At 53.4% G+C, this 15,275-nt stretch overlaps 6 protein-coding genes across 6 annotated transcripts; 2 read left to right on the forward strand and 4 right to left on the reverse strand.

Moving 5' to 3' along the window:
- Window positions 1-398: 398 nt before the first annotated feature.
- Window positions 399-1,723, forward strand: PG997_012414 (uncharacterized protein; the record flags this gene model as incomplete). The annotated part of the gene is made up of 5 exons (XM_066816728.1): window positions 399-559; window positions 633-898; window positions 971-1,165; window positions 1,274-1,604; window positions 1,696-1,723. The coding sequence occupies 5 exons, from the start codon at window positions 399-401 to the stop codon at window positions 1,721-1,723; spliced, it is 981 nt and encodes a 326-aa protein (XP_066662420.1).
- A 1,368-nt stretch (window positions 1,724-3,091) lies between these two features.
- PG997_012415 (serine/threonine-protein phosphatase 2B catalytic subunit) lies at window positions 3,092-4,910 on the reverse strand (the record flags this gene model as incomplete). The annotated part of the gene is made up of 2 exons (XM_066816729.1): window positions 3,092-4,605; window positions 4,733-4,910. 2 exons carry the CDS (start codon window positions 4,908-4,910, stop codon window positions 3,092-3,094), a joined length of 1,692 nt encoding a protein of 563 aa, XP_066662421.1.
- Window positions 4,911-6,632: 1,722 nt separating this feature from the next.
- PG997_012416 (uncharacterized protein) lies at window positions 6,633-7,770 on the reverse strand (the record flags this gene model as incomplete). The annotated part of the gene is made up of 4 exons (XM_066816730.1): window positions 6,633-6,747; window positions 6,863-6,995; window positions 7,055-7,438; window positions 7,536-7,770. 4 exons carry the CDS (start codon window positions 7,768-7,770, stop codon window positions 6,633-6,635), a joined length of 867 nt encoding a protein of 288 aa, XP_066662422.1.
- Window positions 7,771-8,655: 885 nt separating this feature from the next.
- On the reverse strand, window positions 8,656-10,703 carry PG997_012417 (trimethyllysine dioxygenase; the record flags this gene model as incomplete). The annotated part of the gene is made up of 7 exons (XM_066816731.1): window positions 8,656-8,735; window positions 8,827-8,919; window positions 8,961-9,576; window positions 9,638-9,755; window positions 10,175-10,192; window positions 10,245-10,578; window positions 10,685-10,703. The coding sequence occupies 7 exons, from the start codon at window positions 10,701-10,703 to the stop codon at window positions 8,656-8,658; spliced, it is 1,278 nt and encodes a 425-aa protein (XP_066662423.1).
- Window positions 10,704-11,205: 502 nt separating this feature from the next.
- On the forward strand, window positions 11,206-12,561 carry PG997_012418 (uncharacterized protein; the record flags this gene model as incomplete). The annotated part of the gene is made up of 1 exon (XM_066816732.1): window positions 11,206-12,561. One exon carries the CDS (start codon window positions 11,206-11,208, stop codon window positions 12,559-12,561), a length of 1,356 nt encoding a protein of 451 aa, XP_066662424.1.
- A 383-nt stretch (window positions 12,562-12,944) lies between these two features.
- Window positions 12,945-15,040, reverse strand: PG997_012419 (uncharacterized protein; the record flags this gene model as incomplete). Its single annotated transcript, XM_066816733.1, has 3 exons — window positions 12,945-13,140; window positions 13,192-14,783; window positions 14,966-15,040. The coding sequence occupies 3 exons, from the start codon at window positions 15,038-15,040 to the stop codon at window positions 12,945-12,947; spliced, it is 1,863 nt and encodes a 620-aa protein (XP_066662425.1).
- Between the last annotated feature and the right edge of the window lie 235 nt (window positions 15,041-15,275).

Below are 15,275 nucleotides of genomic sequence, written 5' to 3' on the forward strand. Positions count from 1 at the left end.
CCAGCTATCCCATTCGATTGACGCACAGTAACCTATCGTGGACATTATTCCATTAGTATCATAGACTGCCGTGGAGGTTCCGTTGGTAGTTCGCTACATCTTAGCCCGAATGATGAGGGGGAGAAAAGGGACGGGGTTACTCGATGCCGCAAGGTCTCCAAGTACCTGTGCACAATGACGAAGCTTTCTAGTACCGATCCTGACGCTGCCGGTGGATGCGGGGACGGGATGAAGCCAAGGACATTCGAACGGATGCACGGGCTGTTCGACTACCCGTGTTGCTCAGTCGATATATCACTAGAATACATCAGACGCTTCTCCCACTTCCGACTTTGATTCGAAACCTACCGGCTGGGAAACCATGGCGCCTCCGAGTCCCAACATCAAGGTCAACAGCAATGGCGTCCCCGACTTCGAGGATCTCCCTCTTCGTAGAGGCGATCCGCATCATTCCGCCTGGGGCCTCTATGGGGAGAAGGGATGAGCTCGGGACGTTGAACCGCCTGACGGATGACCGAGTCGCTGCGGCCGCGCGCAACGAGATTAAGACTGGACAGAGGTTTGTGGTTTTTCTATTCATCTGTTGAAATAACCCCCATTACATGAAAGCGTTGACTCACTCCTGGTTGAAGAATCTCACTCAACTGGCCCCTGGACGCGCAGTCGGACCGCTCCTTCTTCCAGCGCGCCCTCTTCCACCAGGACATCTTCCCCAAGGCCCCCGCCACCGTCAACGACGACGTCTGGACCTTCAACTCGCAGGTCTCGACGCAGTGGGACGGCCTGCGGCACTTTGGGTACCAGAAGGAGAAGCTGTTCTACAACGGCGTCACCATGAAGCAGATCCATGGGTTTGGCCAGGAGAAGGGGAAGAAGAGCACCGTGAACGGGATCCAAGGTACCTAAACGATTCGCCGTCTTGATTTTATCCCTGGCGTTTGCTGATAGAGTCTACGTTTGTTCGATGTAGCGTGGGCGGAGCAGGGCATCGTAGGACGCGGGATCCTGGTCGATTACCATAGTTGGAGGACATCACAGCCCGACGGCAAGGTCTCGACTTACGACTCGTTTTACTCTACTTCGATTTCGGTCGCCGACCTCAAAGCTTGCCTAGACGCTCAGGCGACCGAGGTAAAGTTTGGGGACATTCTCTTCATCCGCTCCGGTGAGTTTCTTCTTATGATGAACAGCCTTCTGATCCCCTCCCCTCCCCCGGGACCAGATGCCACCCGAGTTCAGCATATTCACTGACCCCCGACCCCAACCCTCCCAGGCTTCATGGCGGCCCGCGCCACCAAGACGCCCGAGGAGATCTGGGCGCACCAGGACGTCATGCCGCACCGCTTCGGCGGCGTCGAGCAGGACGAGGCCGTGCTCCGCTGGATCTGGGACAACTTCTCGGCCGTGGCGGGCGACCAGCCGTCGTTCGAGTGCTGGCCCACCCAGAAGGACTGGCTGCTGCACGAGGTCCTGCTAGGCGGCTGGGGCTGTCCCATCGGCGAGCTATTCGACCTCGAGGCGCTCGCGAAGCGGTGCCGAGACGAGAAGAGATGGAGTTTCTTCGTCTGCAGCGAGCCTTGTAATGTGCCAGGGGGCGTTGCTAGGTGAGTGCAACCTCATTCTCTGGTTACTACATGCCAGGGGGAGGCATACAAGGACCAAGGGGTATTTGAATTCTGACTGATCATGTGATAGTCCGCCAAACATACTCGCCATTTTCTAGAGGCTCGGGTGATGAATGAGAAGAGGAGGCTCGTTTGTTGTGCTTTGGGAGTATCATGAATCCAGAATAACTAGATGAAAAGCTGTTCAGCGGGCACCGGGGCTAAATCGATTTGTGCTGGTGGTGCAGCAACTGCGACTCCTTCGTATCTGACTCCGTACGGTTAAAACTGTTTCTGTATTCCGAGTAATTATTTTCTCTCCGTGAACTTGGCTTGACGAGATACCGGACACGATAACTAAACCATGTGGTGCTTACACCGGGGCCTCACCTTCACCCGCAAACCCCTGAATATATTCTCCCTGCTTCTCCCACTGCTGGCGCTGCCACGTCTTCCCCCTACCACGCGTGGAACAGTGCCTCCTTGATGGTATCCTCGCCCTTGCGAAAGTCAGCAGCCGAGGTGCGGATGACCATGTCGACCTGGTGCCTATCAAGTAGACTGACGACATATCTGACGGCATATATAAACAATATCATGTTGGACGACGATGATGGCGAGCGCATCGACTTATTGCACAACCTACTTAGTTGTGTCTGTATAACAACTGGTTGGATGATGGACCACTCGGCTCGACCCTGCAGACCACGTGGACGTGGATGCCCAGATGTTTCAGTTCAGGCACCTGCTTATACCTTCATCTGTGGGAAAGGCAAATCATCTTCGTTCCTATCTGGCCTAACTTATACGTTCTCCTTTGTAAGACTCGACGTAGTGTTTCCGAATATTCACAAACCAATCCGCAAATGCCAGACGTATTATCAAGCATCGGCAGTTGATGGCTGAAGGCTTTTTGTATTCGGAACCTGCATTATGTCTAGCCAACTGGTGTGCTGGCGCGCTCTATAAGGGTATCTGCTGCAGAGTGTACTAGAGTGTCGACAGGCACAAGCCAAAGCCATATACTGGGCACCAACAGACTGATCATTCAGGCCGCCTAGGCCCATCTATGTTAGTCTGTATGACCTGTATATGTGCCGTTGAGAGCAAGAAGCCGTGATGGCTTGGGCTCATTCTCCTCCTAGTTTCTTCAATTCCCGTACCGCTCAAGACCGCCCTCGACCAGGAGTCTGTCTACTCACGCTTACGCGACAGTACCGCGTTTCGAAATTATGCCTTGCTAAACCATGACGATAGGCCTCAATACCGCTCGCGTCTTTTGGAAAATACTATCGCTCGACTTGTCAAGTCCACCGTTGTGGGGGCGTCGATATAGGCCGACCAAGGCAATATTGCACAGATAGATCCAAGATCCGCATCACGACGAGATACGCTGTTTTAGACCATCGACCGACAAAGGACCACTATCGCTTGCTACTTCTCGGGGTTAGCCTTCCTGCTTAGCATCATGCTGGGCCAGGATTCACTTACGTGCTCAATCTTCTCGAAAGGGTCTGCAGCTTCTTATCGTTATCCGCGTCGTGCTTGGCCTTCTCCATGGCGGCTTCGTGCTGCTCGTCGTGTGCTTTTTTCACCTCCTCGCTAGTGGGCGGCAGTCTCTCGTTCTGCAAATCAACCTTTCTAGCATCTTCAAATGTGCTGATGGCGTTCTTGATGCCCTCTGCTCCCAGCATAAGAGTTCCGGCCGGCAGACGACCACTTCCAGATACCGTCTTGAGTTCCGTGACCCTTTCGGACTCCTCGCGCAGCACCTGGAACACACGCGACAGTCGACCGATGGCCAGAATCTTATTCTTGATAGCCCGCCTCTTGTACTCGATGGAATCGGGGTCTGTGGGCATGGGGCTGTTGAGGGCCGGAGATAGGGGTCCGGGAGAAGTCGAGGCTGGGGTATCTTCTTTGAGTTCTTCCTCGGAGCACGTGCTTAGGATGGCAATGAGCATGTCGGTGATTTTCTCACCAACGAAAGGCAGCGACCAAGTAAAGACATCCATAAAGTTGGGAAGCCAATACGGGTGAGGTGTGCAGTTGAACTGGCGAATGTTCATGACGTTGTTCTCGTACTTCAGCACCGCCGCCTTGTTGTTATAAACGTCCAGGTAGTTGGGGGCAGAGAAGATGGTCATAACACTTGGGAATCCCGTGGTTCGTGTTTTGCGGTACATTCGGTATCCGGCATCTTGCGCCTCGTGGGCTCGGATGATAGACAGGAGGTTGTTCTTCTCCAAGAATGCGCAGGCGGCGGGGTATGAGAAGAAGTAGGAGCAGCCGCGCACATGGTTGTGCATAAAGAACTCGTTCGTCTTCTCCTGGCCGAAATCCTCGAGAGGGTCAGCCCAGAGGATGTCGCACATCAAACCCTGAGTGGGCGGCTCTCGGAAACGGTCAATGCTGCGCAAATCATCGAGCGTGTGCAGTTCGGGGCTGAGGCCACCGTGGATGCACAGGAACTGCTTGTTCATCACTGCAGCCAGGGGCAGGGAGCAGAAAGAGTCCATGCAGGCCTCATATATGGCCTCGGAGTACTTGTGCTTGCACTCGAGCTTGAAGGTGAAATAGTCGGTCAAATGGCGACATTCGTGGTTGCCTCTCAGCAGCCACAGAGTGTTGGGGTAGTGGATTTTCAGACACCACAGGTACAGAACACATTCGATACTGAAGTAACCTCTGTCGACGTAGTCGCCCAGGAAGAGATAGCGCGTTTCGGCCGGGTCGCCGCCGACCTCGAACAGCTTCATCAGATCGTAATATTGGCCGTGAACGTCACCGCAGACGGTGATGGGGGCATCCATCTCCAGGAGGTTGGGCTCGGCGCGAAGGAGGTCGGTTCCTGCCTTGATGATCCATAAGGCTTGCTCTTCGGTCAATCGGCCTTCGCGGTAGAAGTGCTGCTTGAGAAAGGTGATGTTGGGCTTTGTGCGAGTCTCGTCTTCCCAGAACTGCTCGTCGGTGGGCTTGGACATGGCGGGGGCCTGGACATCTGCATGGCGACGGGATCCGCGGTCAGCTCGTTGTTCTCTCGCGAGGGTGCATCCGGGCCTCAACCTCAATTTGGGTGGGTGGCGGCGGGGTAGATTGGGCGGGCGGGCAAGCATAGCATAACATACCTTTGCAGACTCGCTCCGTCGTGTTGACCTGCTCTCCCGACTCGAGAGTGTGCAAGGTGAAGTCGACCTCGGGGAGGGGCTTCTTCATCTGGATTGCGCGAATGGCATTGTCGACCTGCATGTTGCGCTGCTGCTCCAGGGTGGGAGCGGGCGCCTGGCCCTCGTCGTTGTTCTCCATCTTGCAGGAGTTGTTGCTGGTAATGATGCGCCGCCTAGCAGATACAAGCGGTGAAGTTCAAAAAAGGAATGCTCGCAGAGGATATGGGGTGCCGCAATTCCGTAGTCGGCAATCGACAGCGTGGGCGGCTGTTCTCTAAAAGGCAGAAGTCACGACGACCGGCGATGGGTGGAAGGGAAGAGGGAAAAGATGTGATCTGCCAGCAGGCTGAGGAAGGAGTAGCAGGCGATGTAGTTAGTGGTAGTGTGTAGTGGGAGGGTAGAGAAGAGTTGCTGCTAGAGCGTTGGGCTACTGACAGCAGACTGGAGCTGGAGCTGGAGGCGGCGAACTCTGGGCCAAATCGACCAACAAACCCATGCATGTACTTTCGCCTTTCAGTATGCACACCTGGCCAGGCGACAAGTTACATACATCCTAGGCAAGCAGACTAGTACAATCAAATAGGTCACCTAGGAAGTAGGCAGGCTGGGGGTCTTTTTTTTGCTCAAGTCGGAGGGGGGAAGAGGCGGGGAAAGCCGTGTATGTATGTACTTCATATGTAGCAACCAACCTGTACACACACACACACACAAAACCTCATCTACAATTGACACATATACATACACATACACACATACACACACACATGCATTCATTGATACATGACAGGAGCACTTTGCTGCTTGATACTTACTGATGCATCCAAGGCGAAGGCGCTATACGAACATGCATAGAGTCGACATCTCACCTCCTGACCTATGCACGTAGGTCCGGGGAAAGTCTGGTAGATTAACTACGGTAGAACAGTGATCAGTGACCATTGCAAGTGGTGAAAGTGTTGAAAATAGTCGAGTACGTACCGCCGCTGTGGAGGGGAAGCGAGTGCCAAGCAGTGTCCGAAGTGGGATACCCCCTCGTCCAGGGTCTTTCGCTGTCAGGGCCCCCTGTTCGGCTTCGCCAGCCAGCCAGCGCCCAGACAGCAAAGACAGCCAGAGGGAACAAGACAACGGAGAAATCAGATCTGGGAGTACCTAGCACAACGGCGGTCTTGTTTGCATTGCATTGCACACTTCGACAAGTAATACCAGGTTCTAAGTACATACATAAATACGAGCGACCGTCTTTCATGGCAAAGCTGCCAGCAATGCATACATAAGTACACACCTGCAGCAGTCCAGCAAGACGCACGACGCTCACCGAGAAAGATAAAAGGGGGAAGAGATTGGTATACGAGGAGGCAACCCACGCTGACCGATCCGTGGGTATGGCAATGGATACGCGGTACCTGTTAGGTGGTAGGACTTTTCCGCTACCGCTACCGCTACCGGAATGGGGTCCTGTCACTGCCAATTCAGCCAAACTACAACCTAAAAACTTCAGACAGCCAGCATCAAAACCCGCTGGAGGATTATACTTAATTCAGCTGTCGGTAAACGCAACGCCTGACTCTGCTGTTGTCTGACCTTCCCCCTCCCCTTCCCCTTCCCACATTAAGCACACGGGAAGCCTCACGGCCACATCAACCTTAGTGCCCCTAAAGCATGTACGCCTGTTTCGACGACATGAAGCCTGGCCTGGTCTATGACCTCACAACCCCTTAACTAGAGCACGTGATGAGACATATCTTTTCTTTCTTCTTTCCATCCATCGTTATGGGGTAGGCTGGTAGGCTGGTACCTAGGCAGGCAGTGCCTCTAGAGTTAAGGAGAACGGAATATTTAATATTTGCAGACAGCCCGCGTTCTACACCGCGCAGTATCCACCATCCACCAAGAGATCAATACCCGTCGCATAGGAAGAGGCGTCCGACGCTAGATAGAGGTAGGCTCCCTTCAATTCCTCCGGCTCACCCTCCCGGCTAGTAGATAGGTCGGTTAGAAAATGCATTTTGCTCTTTTTCTTTTCTTTTCCATTTGCTCGCCCTCGTCGCGTGAGAACGGAGAACGGGCTTGGGCCAACCATGGGTCACTTACCCCATCGGGATTTTATCTCTCCATATGTTTTTGGTCTCGGCCGGGATGAAGTTGGTGATCTCCGTGTTGATGTAGCCGGGCGACACCGAGTTGCAGCGAGCAAACCCTACCCACTCGACTGCGAATGATTTGCCTGTGCTTGTCAGTCGGCGTGCCAATGCTAACATTGCTTTTTCTCCGGGCGGCACTCACAAGCGTGGATGATGGCCGCCTTGGACGCGTTGTATACTGTCTGCGCCTGCGGGATGTTGGCGATGTGGCCCGACATGGACGCCGTAGCGATGAAGCTCCCGTGCCGGAAGTTGTCGAGCTTCTGCCCGTCCGTCGTGGTCCCCTCCTGCTTCTGCCGCCGCCAGTGCAGCGCGGCGGCGCGGGCGCAGTAGAACGTGCCGTCGATGTTGACGCTCAGCACCGTCTGCATCCGGTCGATCGGCCCGTCGATGAAGGGGCCGTCTTCCCAGGCGATGCCCGAGTTGGCGACGAAGACGTCGAGGCGCCCGTTGAACTCCTTGACGATCTCGTCGACGGCATCGCGCACGGCCTCCCACGACTGCACATTGACCGAGTATGCCTTGCCTGTATGTGAAAAGACGATGGTCTTGTCAGTAATCAGGAAGCGAGAGGCGTCCAACCCCAAATCCAATCAACTCGATTTCGAACAAACGGGACTTACACTTGACACCAAAGTCTGCTTCGATCTTGGCGGCCTCGTCCAGCGCCTTTTTATTGCTGTTATACCAGATGGCGACGTTGGCGCCAGCTTCCGCAAAGGCACGCGCAACCGACAGGCCGATTCCGGCGCCGGCTCCACTGACGATGGCTGTCCGGCCCTTCAGAGAGAACAGTGGCATGACGAGGTCAGACTTGACCGAGGGCATGCCACCGTGGGCAAAGCTGCCTCCATTCATTTCGGCTGCCATATCAAGTGACACGTGCGGGTGTTCTTGCTTGGGGGTCTTGAGAGGACGTGAAGCAGTCTGAGCACGTTTTCTCCGTGAACTCTCTAAGTGCGTTTCGTCGGCTGATCTATTGACGCACGGGAGAGCTCCTTGTACAGTAGTAGTCTGAGGAAGATGGGGCTACGGCGAGGGAGATGCAGCTATCTATATTTATACTCGTCCCAAAGTTCCAACACCGTTGCTTCCAATGACTCTGTGGATAAATGACTAGAGCCAGGACCCCATCGCGCTTGCCGAACTCCTGCCGGCTACCGCTCCTGGCTCTGATATATATGCTCATGTTAGTGGTGCGCATATGGTCGCGAGAAACAGGCTGGATCCTGGGGTTAGCCGCTTTTCGCAACTGGGGACCACAAGTAAGTAAGTAGCCTCTATCCTACCCTACCGGCTTTACTGTTTGCTTTCTAGTTTGCATGGTCCTAGGGCATTCCGGACCGTCCCTTGCGATCGTGTTTGTGACAACGGTTTGATTGCTGCTGCCTAATGCAGTGCATACATCATGTATGCAGGCATTCCAGAAACATGTTTGGCATGAACAGCGGAAGCGAACGAACATGTGCGGCGCGTTGCATTGCGGAATGAGGTATATTTGCTGGCTGCGGGGTACTATATCGTCGGTTTTGGGGTCCCCAGTTTCTGCTGCCGGAGGATGCCAAGCCAACCGATGGAGCTAGTTCGGCGGAATTACTGGGCAGCTTGCCAGCAACCTCCTTCTATTTGCTCTCTGCTTGGGGCATCATATGATGATTGTCTGTCTGGCCTTTGGAGACCGGCGAAAAACCGGGCCGCAGTTTCCCGTAACACCGGCCACGGCTGCTGTAAACACGAAAACAATCAACCGACGATACGCTTGAGGATCTCTTCGCGCGGGAAATTGGTGTTCCTCCATCGGGACACAAAGTCGTCTCGGTTGACTGCACGCCATCAGAAGTTATTAGGGTAATGCCAGGGTTGTTATAGGCAGCGGGCAGCGGGCAGAGGGCCACGAGAATAACGAGGACTTACTGTAACCACCACACATGCGCCTTACACCAGTAAAGGCGCTTCTGCCATGGAGGACGCGCCAGTTGTCAAAGACTAGTAGACCCTCGTTAGCCGCTACAATGGATCTTGTGTGCTGAATATACGGGAACGCTTACTGAGGAGGTTGCCTGGTTCGAGTTGTACCCAGTATTCAACGTCTTTTCTCGTCAAGATGCTGTGCCACTTTCTTGCGGCCTCGTACCATTCCGTGGGGGAGAACGGTCCGTCGAACGGCACGACGCCTCTGTCGTCGTTGTTCCATCTCAGCCGGTCCATCTCCCCGGTTTTGTCGCCAACCTCGAGCACCGGGTACATCTTGTCCGGGGCAATGGTGATGCCCTCGTTTCCGCTCGCGTGCCAAGGCAGCTTCACCTGGCTCAGGATCTCAAAGGCCTTGGGGTCCTCCGCCTTCAAGATGCTCGCTGCATAGAATCCGTCGACGAGCAGTGACTGGCCTCCCAGCGTCCCCTTCCCATCTTTCGCGGTAGGATCTGAGTGCGACAGCAGGTGGAACGCCTGCAAGCCTGCTGGGTCCGAGAAATACGTAGTGTCCGTATGAGCGCCAAGTGCTAAGTTGGTATAGGCCGTATCTGCCATGGCGAGGTCTGGTACGAAGTCGTAGAAGCCACCGTAATGAGTCTGCCTTATGAAAGCAATCTTCTCCAGCAACTTTTCAGTCGCCTCCCCGGTTTCAAACGGAACTCCTGTTACAAAGACGAACCCGAATCGCCTCTGCTTCCTGATTAGCAGGCCTGCGGTAGTATCTGAAGTCTGGTTTATGTATTGGACCTACGATAGCATCGGTCAACTGGGCAACTGTACGGGCCTCATTGCTTGCAAGATCTTGACTCGACACTGATGGTGGCCAAGAGGTACCGTTTTTGCTACCGTCAGATCCAAAGTAGATATGCCTGTAGGACGTTAGTCACGCTAAATGAGCAGAGTTTCATGGTTGCTGACCCAGATGGCTCTAGCTCTCGCCGGTCGGACTTGATGTAAGTCTCGATGAAATCCCACGGATAGAAGCTTTTGTGAGAGGCATCGGTCCCTGGCTGCGTTAGTCGGGTCAGCGGGAAGACGCAAACCAGGGCTTACATTGAACATGGACGCCATTTTCTCGGACGTCTACTTGCTCCGGTCGGACATCTTGTGGTATCTGCGACTAACTCAGCCCCATGGTTCCTCATGTCAAGACCTAGGCAGATCCAAGTACCTCAAAAGTGTTGAAAGCCCTCTGCATCGTATCTTGGTTGACGCATGTCTTGCATCGACAGTTGTCGCTTGTTTGAATAAGCCACTGCGGGAACCCAGATTTCTCCCGACGACTTACCGCAGCCAGAAGTTAGGCCTGAACTCGGTTAGTTGCCAAATATATCCGATAGCCAACATTCAGCACTTACAAGACTTCGCGCCTGGGCTTTGCGACATCTCGGTGTTCTTTGGTATATGCAAATCTGAGACCGTCCCCAACTGGGGTCACCTGGAATTTGGTAGATCCATTGTTGTTGTATCGCTGGCTTTGTACTCGAGGCAACTGCCACGAGGAAACCGGCTTGTATGACAAACTACGAAGAATAAGTATCTCGACACGATCATGTCGGTTGGGAGGAACGGGAGTGCTGACCGTGCCAGTCGCGAGCCTCGTACGATGGGTAGCATTGCAGCAAGATCGAGCAATCTGATAGCTCGGGAAGTCTGAACGAAAGCCGGGAAAGGGGGTGCAATGCACGGCCACTATTCCGATTGTTTATAGTATGTGCTGGTCAGCCAATTGATAGGGTCACACGGTCCAGCTATCGTCGCTGAAAGTCTCAGGCAGCATGTCATTCGGGGTTTTTACCGAGGGAAGCTGACGACATGATTGATTTCTGGATGTTGATGGGTATCCACTGGCCAATCACTTGGCGCGATCTAGTATTAGTCCAAATTCCAACGTCCATCCTTGAATCCTAGAGTGGCATAACATCTTTGAAGTTACTGACTCTAAATCCAATTGACGGTTGTTCGAGCTTTCTGAGAAGAACTTGGAAACCATCATTTTCGGCAGTTTTTTCGCCCGAGGAATGGGAGCACAAGGCGTCAGCCTGCGAGCAACTTCTTCATCGATATGGCGACCTCTCACTATAATGCAGTATGGATTTGGCCAAGTTGATTCTAGATAGAAGTTCACGGGATCTGCTGCACCATCTAAGACAAGTACAGATGGAATATACGGCTGCCTTCGAGGCTTGACTATGAAACTCTTGGGATAACAAAGACAAGGTGGACGGGATATAAGTCCCCTGACGGTTCGCCAACACCGTGGGTTGAGATGTAGCATGTTAGACCTACCATCTGCGATGCGAAATCGTCTTTTTGAGCATGGCTGACATCGAGTCACAAGCCCAGGGCGATGGCAAAGCCTTCATAAAAACGAACCGACCATCATACACACGCTTGTGCACTTGCAAGGTCCTGCCAATTTGTCTCGCAATATGTATCATCTCCATCTTCTCCGCTGCCATCGTCTGCACCGCGCTAGGTAAGCCTGTCCCGTCGAACGCTGTCATTGTGATCTCGGTCATGACTGGCTGTCTACTGCTTCTCATCTTCGCCGGGTACTTGAAGATCTACCACGATAGAAATGGCATGGGCAAGGTGCATCCTCGTGCCGAACAGGCGCTCAAGGTCTTGAGGGATCGCTTGGTGCGCCTGTTCTGTTGCATAGATATGAACAACTACGTCCCTTCTGCCAACAACAAAAGCAGTAGCCATGAGGAAGAGAAGCAGGTGCCACCTAAAGAGAACAGCGCAGGCGAGGGAAACGTACAGCCAGGAATCAGAGTGGTGGCGTCCAGACCACCTCTCGAGAGTGAACCTCTACAAAGGCCCAGCAATACGGTCCAAGGACCACGGGACCAGCCTCAGACACCCGGTGGCTATTCGTCGCGGCGTCTGGCGCCTCAACAGACCTCACAGCAGCGTCAACAGCACCAGCGCCTGCAACCCCCAGATCCTCAACAGCGTATGCGGAGACACCAGACGCCCCATTCTAGCTTGCATGACCGTTCGGCAGCTTCGTCTAGTTACGCAGATGCTTCTCAGGCCGACGAGTTGGGCTTGCCCAGCAAACAGTCGTTTACCGACTTGAACTACACAGTGCCACTGCACGGAAACGACTCCAGGAATAAGATTTCCTCCCAGCAAGGGCTGCACCAGCGATCAGCTGAAGTGAGACCCCTTCAAACACTCCGTTCAAACCAGGGCCCGAATAACCCAGACGCATACCTGATCAGAGTGCCTGATGCGGCAGCTCAGCTGCAAGCCGTCCTAGGCGACACAATCACCACTCCCCTGGAGAGTTTCATACAGCCGACCCGATCCATACGTCACGAAGAAGATACTGATAACCACCAGCAGCGACTGTCCGACTCCCCATTCAGTAACCGGACCCAAGATGGTATACCGTCAACTTCTGGTACGACGACCGACACCTCCAAATTGGCAAGTCGCCCGGGCAGTAGCATTTCCTCCTCCACTACTGCGACAACAGGGGGAAGCACCGACTCCTCGCAATTTTCGGCCCAGTGCCACACCGAGCAGATAATATGGCGGAACAATCGAGACCTCATGGCCGAGCACCGAGCCCAGTACCATACGAGGTATTCCACGGGGCTAGTTTATTGTCGACCTCCATGGTCTGGAAAAGGTCAATGGATTAATGAGCTAGAACGGTGATTGGTCGGAGGGATCTAATATAAACATGACAAACGTACATGTTCGTGAGTTCCGAGGCGACAACACTGTGAACATTTGGATACCAAGGGGCATTCAGAACATTTTGGAGCCCTGTAAGACAGAGCCGAAGCCCATCGCATTTATAGATTTGCTCAATAAGAACTATGGAATACCCGAGAGAAAACGCTTAACAAGTGATACGTATCGGCCAAGCCTTCCCTTGTAGCAACAATACGTATAGCGAGGCTGCCGCCCTTCGCCAGCCCCATCTAAGACTAAACAGAACACGGGGCACGCAATGGTGCATCCAATATCGATTTGCTACCAAGAAAACCATAACGCCAGCTTAACTCCCCATCAAGTAGTTGTGGATCGAGGCTACACTAGACAACTCCGCGGACTCTATCCCAGAATGTGGGTGCAGTTTTCTCAACAGTTGCCGGCGAGGGAGTGGTGAGAACCGTGTTCCATGCCTCCTCACCATCTACAAAGAGGCTATACTTGAGACTGCTCAAGTCACCCTCCGCCAGCATCTCAATGGTAAGGGCTCCAAATTTGGAGTTACCAGTGTTGATATATCTGCCACTGTTAGCTGTGTTTCCACCTCGAAGGGCTGATTCTCCAACTTACTTCAACTCAACATCTTCATCATCAGTTTGCTTGTAAGTGCCAATAGGAGAATAGAACTGGTTCAGAGGGCTCGCAGAGAATTCATGGACCAGGACGCTCTCAGGCCACTTGCCGTCCTTTGGCGGTGGGAACGCAGTGGCACCAAACTCATGTCGGTCGCCCGAAAGCACGACAACGCCGTAGCCGAGTAGGCCAGCATCCCACATGGCTTCGAGGATTTGCTGGCGCTCGTGCAAGAATCCACCCCAGGTATCCTTAGTGTTGACTCTCCAGTTCTTGGTGAGCGGTACAGAACTGGCAACAATCTTCCACTTAACACCCTTGGGTTCCGGTTTCCGCAACCAGTAGAGGAGGTCATCAAGTTGCTCAGGGCCGAGCATTGTCTTGTTGGGATCATCGAAGGGCTCGTTGTTCTTTGAACGATACGAGCGAGTGTCCATCATGAAGAAACTGGCTGGGCCTTGTGCGAAAGAAAAGTATGTGGTGCCAGATCGGGTGACCGCTCCAGCAGTGTTTGCTCTCTTGGCACGAGGAGGGTTCACTGCGGTCTGATAATGATGCCAGGGGTCGACCGCAGACTTGTACAGGCCAGTAGAGTTCTTGTCCCAATCGTTGGAGATTTCATGATCATCAAGTACGTGGATCCAACTCAGGTTCTGTCCAACGGGAGCCCAATCAGGCGAAGCATATACTTGGCGATACTTCATTCTGTAGTCCTCCACAGACTTTCCGAAACGGTGCGGGACATCAACGTAGATGAAATCGCCGAGGAACATCATGAACTGAGCACCGAGCTCTGGAAGAACCTTGGCAAGATGCTTCATTCCGGGAATGGCGAGAGGGTGGTTCAAGGGGTTGTATGGGATCCTAGGGAGAATGCAAGAAGTCGCCAAGAAGGTAAACTTCCCATCGTTGTGGTCTGGCATTTTGCCGGGGCGCGGTGCGCTAACGAATTCCCCGGAATGGTTGTTGGATGTTGTCCATTCATAGACACGCTGCTTTGAGTGGGACAGTGGAATAGTGACTACAGCAGTAAAATCTGTTTCGTTGGTAGTCCATCGCACACCGCCAGCAGTTTGCCATAGCGGGTTATCGAAAGGCGGCTGCGCGTCCTTGATGTGGACTTGGACAGTAATAGGCATCTTCGACTGATCGGGTTCGCGAATCAGTAGCTTTGCTTCTGAGTCCGAGACGTAACCGACGCGGGCAAACGACAAGTCATTGCTGGGGTACTGCCAGCGAGGTCTGTAAACGGCATCCGTAATCATAGCGACACATGCTGCATTGATGAGGAACGTGAGGGCAGAGAAGAGTCGGCTGTTGGGACTGGGCAGTCCAAAAAGCAGAGTGCGCAAGGGAGCGACAGGTTTCTCGACAACAGAGAACTCCTCAGAGACCTCGACCTCCTCATCGACGACGGCTTCTTCGGCATTTCCATCTTCATCCTCAGGGCCATTGTGATCTGGTATCAACTTCTCGGTAACGGTCACGTCAACCTTATCGACCAGGGAGATGATCGGCTCGGTCATGTACGTGTTGACGAAGGACGGAACATATACGGCGAAGAGAGCGTAAACTAAATAGATGGCGGGCTGGAAGGTTTAGCGATCGTTCATGGGCTGGGGGCTCCTGACGCGGTCACGTATAGGGTATCGAGTCCGGTATGGGATGCGGAGCAAAGACGATCGACTTACAGGAGATTAGCCTATCAACACAAAGTCAGCAATGGCGTTCGCGAAGAGTGAGTTGGCTTGCGCATCTGGAGAAGACTTACCCATCGCAGGAAGAAGTAGGAGGCTATCCGTATGCCAGTGGACGCGACAGCCGTCGCGATCCGTTGGTAGTCCATGTCTGGCGGAAGCTACCGGGTACAGGTTCTCGAATGGAGTACGGCGACAATTCGACTAGGCGCGGCTTGTAGTCCAGTCCAAGAAGAATTGGTAGTAAAAGAAGAAGTTGGTAAAGGAGTGGAGAGAAGTGTAGTTAATAAGTAGAAGTGGTAAGTTGAAGCTCAGAAGAAGTAATCGCGTGGGAAGGGGATGATTTCATGCTTTAGACCCACAGGCAATCTGCATAGCTAAAAG

The sequence above is a fragment of the Apiospora hydei genome, assembly GCF_038363865.1.
Source record: "Apiospora hydei strain CBS 114990 chromosome Unknown utg000009l_segment0_segment0, whole genome shotgun sequence".
Classification (NCBI taxonomy): domain Eukaryota; kingdom Fungi; phylum Ascomycota; class Sordariomycetes; order Amphisphaeriales; family Apiosporaceae; genus Apiospora; species Apiospora hydei.